The 9,378-nt window shown below is 47.7% G+C and overlaps 1 protein-coding gene across 13 annotated transcripts in view; it reads left to right on the forward strand.

Annotated features, from left to right (window-relative positions):
• Window positions 1–9,372, forward strand: part of ATG13 (autophagy related 13) — a 28,826-nt gene extending 19,454 nt beyond the window's left edge. For 4 of the 13 annotated variants that reach the window (XM_082317380.1, XM_082317382.1, XM_082317386.1 and 1 more), the window contains 2 exons: window positions 6–134; window positions 846–1,370. In XM_082317380.1, the coding sequence (XP_082173506.1) occupies window positions 6–134; window positions 846–956 (240 nt within the window). In that variant the 3' untranslated portion in view covers window positions 957–1,370. The other 9 variants (XM_082317375.1, XM_082317381.1, XM_082317384.1 and 6 more) reach the window with 4 other exon arrangements.
• The last annotated feature ends 6 nt before the right edge of the window (window positions 9,373–9,378 follow it).

Genomic DNA, 9,378 nt, shown 5'->3' on the forward strand with positions numbered 1-9,378 from the left:
TCTAGAAACCAGCATTTTCAAAAGATGACATTCTTCCAATGGACCTGGGGACGTTTTACCGTGAGTTTCAGAACCCCCCTCAACTCAGCAGCCTCTCCATTGACATTGGAGCACAGTCCATGGCAGAGGATTTGGTATGGAACCCTGAAATTTTTGTTTGTGGGAATCATATGTACTTTATAATGCTGTCCCTGTGTACTTTATAGTGCTCTCCCTATTCCTAGTTTGAAAAAAGTCATACCTTCATGGAATTGTAGAATAGTTTGGATTGGAAGGGACCTTTAAAGGTCACCTAGTCCAACCCCCCTGCAATGACCAGGGACATCTACAACTAGATCATGTTGCTCAGAGCCCCATCCAGCCTGGCCTTGAATGTTTCCAGGGATGGGGCATCTACCACCTCTCTGGGCAACCCGCTCCAGTGTTTTACCACCCTCACTGTAAAAAATTTCTTCCTTGTATCTAGCCTGAATTTACCCTCTTTTAGTTTAAAACCATTACCCCTTGTCCTATTGCAACAGGCCCTACTAAAAAGTTTGTCCTCATCTTTCTTATAAGCCCCCTTTTAAGTACTGAAAGGCTGCAATAAGGTCTCCCTGGAGCCTTCTCTTCTCCAGGCTGAACAACCCCAGCTTTTTCAGCCTTTCCTCATAGCAGAGGTGTTCCATCCCTCTGATCATTTCTGTGGCCCTCCTCTGGACCTGCTCCAACAGGTCCTTGTCTTTCCTGTACTCCTCAGAAGAGAGACCCTGCCCAAAGGGGGTCCTTCACCAATACGTTCCAGACAAATGCAAATTTGTTTGTGGCACACCTGAGCCTCTGAAACTGGTGTGTTTATCTTCAAGCTGAAAGCTGCTGCCGCATGCTTGTTGTGGCTGTCATTGAAACCCCCAAAACTAATCCTACCTCTGACACGTCAAACTTGGTGGCAAACTAGGCCTGATCTTGCAGCCTGAGCAGAGGAAAAATCCTGGTGTGGCTGGTTAAAGTCATGTCTGGGTGAGTGCTGGATTGGGCTCGCAGGCATTGTAACATAGTCTGGGGCAAAACGAATACCAAAGGCTAAGAGCTGCAAGTGCCTTGATGAAGGCAGTGACATCAACAGGTTATCGTGCTGCAGCTGGAGGTGGGAGTTGCACAGGGCGAGGCCCCGGTGCACCTACTGTCCCTGCAGAGCAAACACGCTCTGGGCAGAGCGCCCTTCTCAGGGTCACTTGCTGGATGCTGCCAGAGGACTCCTGGTTTTGTGCACGTGGGAAGGGGAGCTCAGAGCAGTGGAGAGGGGTTGATTGACTCAGGATTTTTACCTCAGAGTGTGGTTTTTAAAGCTTCCTTTTATCTGCTGTGAATAAGCCCTGATCTGCACCCTTCTTTACCCTTCCAGGACTCGTTACCAGAGAAGCTGGCAATCCACGAGAAAAACGTCAAAGAGTTTGATGCCTTTGTAGAAACCTTGCAGTGAAGCTGTTTTCCAGTTTTGCTGCAGCAGTTCTTCCTCCTCAAAGCATCCTGGAGAATGACGTCAACAAGTATCTCTATCGATCGCCCCTGCTCTGCCTTTTGTCTCACTTTGACTAGTTTCTTCCATCAAGTGAGCTTTCTTTGATTGCTCTCTTCAACAGCAGATACAGCTCATCTGCTGATTTTCCTCAACTACACCACCACATAGTTCTGGACCGCTTTTCCCGCTCACAGTCAGTTTTTAATTTAAGACTTCAGTAGGGACACAGGAAGTCAAACTCCAATGTATGAAACTTATTTTCTCCTCAGTCTCTGTTCTGTGTGGAGGGGCTTTGTGAAAAGTTGCCATATGCTTCCTCCAAAGGTCCTATGGTGTAAGTTCCCTAGGTATAGCTCCTTGCTAACAGACTTTTTCCTACAGTCTCTGATCCTGTTAGAGCACAGAAGGCTTTGGCTCATTTCCAGGGTCTGTGAGTTCAGCAGATTCAACAGTTTTGAGTCCAGGACATCCATTCCGCAGAACGGGGCATTTCATCCTGACTTCAGTGTGAGTGCCTGGAGCCCAGGCAGAGACGTCAGCTTTGGGACCTGTGTAATACAGTTACCTTTGTTTTCCTGCTCCTAAGGAACTGGGTCTCTACGCAGTCATTTTGTGAGAGGCCGCCTGTTACGCTGGCCGATAAGCAGGGATGAAACTACAGAAGCGCTTTCCACATTTCCTTCCCGAGTGTACTGACACTCGGCCATGCTGAGTTTACCAGTGTTGACTGTTGGCAAGCCTGCATGTAGCAGCTGTGATGATGCTGAATTCATAGTCTCTGCTTCTGAAATGTAACTGTAAATACTAGGAATCCTATTTCTTTAGGGTTATGTAACTAGGAGTCTTAGTCCAAGATTCTTTCCTCTAACCCTTGCAAACCTTCCTGCTTTATGGTTAATAGATGATCTTAAGAATCAAGAAATATTTATTGCTTTTAAAGAAACCTATATTTAAAAGACGTTCTGTTTTCATGTAGTAGTGCAGGTCATTCTGCCCTGGATCACTGCAGACAGCAGTGTGTGCCATGGAACCCTGGCCAGTGAGACTGGTCTCTCTTTGCAGGAAAATATCCAAGATATTTATTTTCTAAGATATTCTAATGTAATACTCTGTTTTGGGGACTATGTGTCCATTACATCCAGTCAGGGCCCATTGATAGAATGAAATGCACACATCAGTGGAGTGGAGTGGCAGGGACTTGGTAAAAAGCTGTATTCTGATAGGCATGGATGAATTTGCAGTGTTCTTCAGCCATTCAGAAGGCAGCTTCTTTAAAGAAGCACATTTTTGGGGAGCTTATGGTACTTTTTAATCAGCTGGCTTTTGATTAGCTGAAATTTTATTTTTGTAATGATCTGGCTATCAACAGCGTGACTGGCTGGTAGTGCTCTGTGGTTGATTTGGCTGTTGCGTGTCTTTTGCCTGGTATAAGGATGGGAGGAGAAACAGTGACACTAAACAGGAACTTAGATAAGGTAGGTCTTCTTGTGGTTCTCTCTCCTCCTCCCACGTGTAACTAGAGTGAGCAACTGCAAGACCCCTTACTGTCCTAAAACACTTTTCTTTCTTTCTTTCTTTCTTTCTCCAGAAGTGGGGCTATATTGCCTCAGTACTGAGGAACCATCTTAATTTCCTTAGAGTGGCTGAGTAACCAGCCTTCTAGCTAGTGCAGTGTGGCAGCTTCTTCAACTTAGCTGCATTCTTAGTTGGAAGAGATTGCTAGCAGCTGACAGGGGAACCCCACCTCCTCTCTAGAACACTATTGCTGTGCCACTGCTAGAGCAAGGAACCAAGTTCAGAATAGAGCTTATTGTAAGGTCAGAGCAACACAATGCTTTGAACTTTACCAGCTTTTTTTGTTGAGTGATGTGTTCGGTGGGAGGCCGTGTGAGCTCTAAAACTCGAGGCAAGAGCTTTATTGAAGGAAAGCTACCCACCAGAACCTCTTTAGCTTACTCAACCCATTCAACTTTTCAGCAGCCTCACACAGAAATTGCTTAGTCCTTGCAAAATAAGATGCACAAACATTTAAGAAAGCTTCCAAGATAAACAGCTTGTGAGTGCTTAAGTTACACGGGCTTTAACAAATACTTGATCCCCACAGCCAGAGCCACCTTGGTTTACAGGTGGAAAGGGTTGCAGAAGGGTGCAGGAACACAAGGAATTAACGGATCGGCTGGCTCTCACCTCTGCTCAGGAAGCTGGTCTCTGCCACCTTGTAGGAAGTAGCTCACGGACAGGTGGTTGCTGTCACCTTTCTCTTAACATACAGGCTGCGTGGGGGAAAGCGATACGATCTGGGCTGCAAAGCAGCAGAGAGAAAGCAGAGGTAAAGTGCTGGTTCACACTGTATTCATGGAGAAGAATAGACTAGGTTGAACTTCAGCCAGCCAGTGCTACTGCTGTCCTCTTCTCACACTGACAAGCTATGGAGCTGGCAGAAAGCATGCCATTCTCGCTCATCCTGCCCAGACAGTCCCCGGAGCCACATACTTGAGCTCATTTGTTGCTGCAGTTCCTAACATGGCTACACATCTCATAAGGCAAAACGTCAGCGTGGCACGTTTTTTTCTACTTCAAAAGGCTGGAGATTTGCCTATGTAAGCTGCTAGTGTTGAGCTGGATGGCCATAGCAATAAAGAGATTCTCTAGGGCTGAGTTATGTGCCTCATTTCTGGACATTCCTCAGTGTCAACACATAGTTGCTGCATCTAGGCTCCAAGTTCCCTGACCACTGCACAAATGCTCTGCTTCAGGAAAGATCTAGCTGCTGCTGTGGCCTGCCACAAATTGTGTTATGAAGGCTGTTTATTTTAGCAGCTGTCTGCTCGATTCGATATTAAGGACAGTATGTATGTAGCTGCTGATTTACAGATACTTTGGGTGAAGGGGAAGGCTCCTAAATTGTATTGTTTTGGAAATAGTCTCCAATGTACTTCAAGTATTCAAAGAATTTCCAATAAAACTTTTACGTAAGCAACACTAGTTGTGCTTTTCTCCACATGCACCGACAGGTCTGGGACAGTCCCAACCCCTTGCTTTCTCCTCCAGGAAAGGGGATGGTCAGAGCGCTGCCCGTCAGCGAGTGCAGGATGGAGCAGGTGGCTGCCTCCAGTAGAGAGGGTGAAACGCAGGGGTGCCTCACAGTTGGAGTAGTCAGCAGGATCCTGGTGAGACCACCTTACTGGAAGAACGATGGCAAGGAAGAGACAGAACAGGCGCCTGGCTGGTCCCAAATGCAGGCGTGGGGAACAGTCACACAGTGTTCGGCCCTCGTGACCTCCCCAGTGAACTGGGAAACCGAATTACCTGGATGTACCGCCCCAGCTGACATACTAACTTGTCTCCAAAAGAAAGGGGTGGGAAAAGGGAAAAAAAAAAAAACACCAGCAGAATTTGCATTGTACTTGGTTGCTACTACATGCTTAAAAGGAGCGTGGGAATGTTTTGATCTCATAGAAGAGTTAAAAGAGACTTAATAAGATGTGGAAAGAACTAGTGTGGGTATCCCAGCAGCAAGAAATGCTGCAAGCAGCACGCTCTTTCACCAGCATGTAGTTCATGCCTCTCCGATGACCAAACTTAACAGCTGTATTCTAGTATTGCTTAAAGTTAACCCTATATAACATGATGCCATGTAAGGTGCTAACACCTTCCCTTTAAAGGAAAGGCAAGATGGTAAAAATCTGTGTCTAAGTATCACAACTGCTGATTTAAGCTGCAGTGTACAGGGTGTTTGATTATGAAGAAGAGACAGTGGATGAAGGGGCAAGAATGGAGAGCAAAAAAAAAAAAAAAAAAAAGAGAGAAAAATGACTGCATATATTGGAAGCTTCTATGAAGGGAAATATTCCAGCTTGGGGAACAAGGATAACTATTAAAAGCAATCTTTTCTTAATCTTATCTTCAGGAGGTAACACAGTAAACTGAGTATCCCGCTGCAACCTTATCGATACTGATCTATCTACCTTACATGCGTGTTTATGTGTGCGTATTTATGAGTATCATTTCCTGCACTTACAAAAGACACTGCACAATGTGGGGAGAGATGAATTGCTGGCAAACTCACATAAACCATCCCGTGGGATCTGGGCCTTACTACAAGGCCTTCAGTATCTGCCCTCTTTACCATGTCAGCAGTAAGACAAGGGATTGGAAAAAACATCAGCAAAGAAGTGAAAAAGTAAACAGTTACAGAAGGATGATTAATCACCGAGGTTGTGAACAATGAAATACCATCCAATTGTGAGCCTATTGTATGTATTCCTAAAACAAAAAATGTTCTCAGAATAACGTCCTTAAGGCCACAGGGCAGCTACATGTGAAAACACATCCAGTTGCAATGGTGTTCACGCTGTGTTAAGTACTGTCTGTGTGGTTGCACACAGCGTACGTCCTGCCAACTGCAGCACCCTGCCAGGGGGGACCCATCTGCTCCCGAGCTCCTCCGAGGCCAGCGCAGGTGTTGCCACAGCACAGCCTCAGCAGTGGCAGGTCACCGTGACCAAGCCCAGCGATGGGACCAACTGCTGCACTCCAGGAGGTTGGAGACACCGCTGTGTAGTCAGCGTATTAACCGTGCTGGCCCCATTACAGGGGGCCACCACAGTCCAAGGAGTGGAAAAGTCATAGGCTATAGCCAAAAGCCCCATCCACATGAAAAAGCCCCAGAGAAATAATAAGTAGTAAACCCCTCAAGGCTAGAACTGAAGTACTGTCCAGTAAGTTACAGCAGGTGAATAAATTTACAAATCGGACTACACGGAGCCTATGCAAAGTATTACCTGTGAACAGATGCCAAAAATACCTCTGCCTTCTGGTACGTGGCTGACAGCTTGTCACGAGTCACGCTGAATAATGTCAACATGAGGAAGGAGAACTGGCAACACTGGGAAGCCCTTAATTGGGTGGCTTATCGGTAATAAAAACTGAAAAGCAGCATGCAGTTTTAGAAACGCAAGTGTTAACATCAGCATTAACACGTCATCCAGACGACAAGGCCGGGAGCCCGGGCTCAGGCTACTGCCCGATGGTGGTGCTTTTAGCTCCAGTGCTCTCCATTCTACTCCTATTCTCGCACCCACTATGGGGTTCACTTGTTGCTACACTTGTATCATTAATTGTAGTAATCACTTCACATATAAGAGCCTTTCTACTAGCCAAAAAGCTTACTGATGTAACCAGCAAATTACAGTGTCTTTAGGAAAAAGGAGTTAACTGTATGTGGATCAAGGGGTGGAGTGTAGTGGTCCTAAGCAGAAGACTATTGCACATCGAGGAGTAGCGATCCATGTTCAGTTGAGATGAGAAGGTGCAGGCCTCTGCTGCACGTATCACCTGGCCACAGGATAAACTTCGCCAGCTAATCCCAACTGGGGAGCCTGCAGGTGGCTCCCACTGGGCACCTGGTGATACCACAACCTGTGCAGCTGCCTGGGTCCGCCTCTCGGAAAGGGCAATCCTAGGCAGATGGCTATCACGACAGGGAGACAGTAACGTGGAAGCCCAGCCCTGTTCAGGAAAGAGCCGAACTTGCAATACTTCATTTTTGTTTGAATTCTGTTTCCAGCCTGAGGCTCCTGCAAACTAGTATTTCTTCCCAGAGTTACTCACATAGGAGGCATTTCATACTCACTTCCCTCCTTCTCTGCATGGTTGTGGCTGGTAGCATAGCCAGCCTTACTTCTGTTTCTTGTAGATGTGCCACAGCTGCTGCTACTTGACAGACACACCTGGATCTGGGATTACATTTTGATTTTTATTGAAATACAAAAAGTGCAAAATGTGAAATATAAGATTGGTGCAGACTAGAAGGAAATAAACAATGTGAACCGTGAAAACCCCAGCCCTGCACCTGATGAACATCAACAGAAAAGAAGGCAGGGAACACCACCAACAAAAGCAAAGCCAAAAATTTTGCACAGGAGCCCCAGTGCATAAAAGAGGAAGCAGGGACCAAACTGGCCCTCAGCTCTCTCTCAAATTAGCACACATTGCCACAAGGCATCCAGGTGGCCCCAGCCCCCCCTGCACCACCCAAAAGCTCTGGTGTCAGTACACAGCTCGGGCCAGGGAGCAGGGAGCGGTCGGAGGCCTTTAAGACAGCTGGAGGCTTAGCAGAGGGGAATGGTCTAGGTGCTAAAAAAGCAGAGGGTTGAAGTGGAACAAGTACCCCCACAGGGAGAAATGGCTAACAGCTAACCTGAAAGACAAGCCAGGGAAGAGACCCTTGGGCAGCTCTACAGCAAGGAGAAAACCGACAAAGACCAGCACCCTAATCAGATACTGCCCCCACCTATATGTGCCAGAGAAACCCAGCCCAGCCAGTGCCCTGCATGTGTAAGGAGGCTGACCAGATGAGGAGGGAATTTAACCCCCTGGGCTTGGCAGATGCAGGCTCTGGTGGCCACCCACCCAGCGCAGGCTGCAGGCAGGCCCAGGCCAGTTCCTTGCTCAAGTCACAGGAGGGATATTTCAATACAAGGCATTTGGGAGAGCAGACTGCAGAAGCAAAAGCAACCCTGGTTACTGTGCCTGCTCCAGGGCCCCCGGGAGCTCCAGCATGAGGAGCAGCAGAAGAAAGGGGATATTTACACTGGGTCCCTTCCAGGATTTGCAAGCACTTTCCCACCATGAGCAGTAGCAGCTTCCTGAACACCCTCCAAATCTGCTCCCTGCAGGCACTGAACTGGAGCAGGCTTTTATCCCTGCCTGCAGGGGATGCACCAGTCTCCATTTGCTAAAAAAGGAAACATTATTTCAAGAATTCACAAAAAAAAAAAAAAAAAAAAAAGGGCAAGCACCCACCAAACAAACTCCAGCCAGAACACGGACGCTTGCAGCAATCCCTGCTCTCCCCCTGGAGAGGAGCTAAGCTACCCCAGCACTGCTCCTCTCGCTACTGGGCAGGGAACAGTCCTTGCTGTTCTGCAGGGCTGGAACGTGCCACCCTCCCCGGGGAGCCGGGGCTGCACGTAGGGCCAAGGCCTCTGCCCCAGCACACAGGCACTTCCCGTTCCAAGCTGCCGACCTTGGGCTTGTTTGTCCCAGGAGAAGTTAGCTGGGTTTGCCTTTCCTCTAGGGGGATATAAGTGAGGCCAGCACCAGCTGCAGATAGAGTCAGAGCACCAAGTTTCCCCCCATCCTGAAGCCTACACAGAGCGGGGTGCCTGCAGGGAAAGAGGGGCTGCACTGGGCTCCCTCAGCCTCCACGCTCCTCCCGGGCTGTCCAGAAAGCCTTGCCTCTTAAAACAAACGCTGGGGCAAGTACACCTCTCTTCACACTGTCCGTCCCAGGAGATTACTCCTCCACAGCACATCAGCTCTGCTAACTTACTCTAGCAGAGATCACAGGCAAATTAAGAGCCGAGTATCTCTACCTCCAAAATATTTACTTGGTTACTGCTGTGAATTGTTGAGGCTGAAACAATTAATATCCTGGCCAAAGAGGGAAGACTCCTACTCTTGGAAGAGGGAGACTAAGCAGCTTTGTAGCCTCCATAGGGCAAAGTCCCCCAGTATCTAGAAGGGATCAGACCCAGCCCTCTCCTAGAACATCTCTTGCTCCAGCCTTAGTAACGCTCAGTTTCTTGCTCGCTGTTCCCACCCGTGTGTTGGTGTGCCTCCTCCAAGCCAGCTGGCTGGACCTGCGCTGCCCCGCAGAGCTGCCTATGTTCGCACCCATCCCCATTCCAGAGCTTAGCAAAAAGAGCAATTTCCATAATTCCTGCAGCAGACGTCACTTATTTTGACTACAACTGGGGCACCAACCTTTGGTCAGTGTTTAAAGGCAGGCTAAAATATTATGAAAAAGCAAATTCTATTTAGCATCCAGTAGCTTTTTAAAAATTAGTTCTGCTTGGTCCAAAAGATTTGTC

The sequence above is a fragment of the Platalea leucorodia genome, assembly GCF_965183815.1.
Source record: "Platalea leucorodia genome assembly, chromosome: 7".
NCBI lineage: Eukaryota > Metazoa > Chordata > Aves > Pelecaniformes > Threskiornithidae > Platalea > Platalea leucorodia.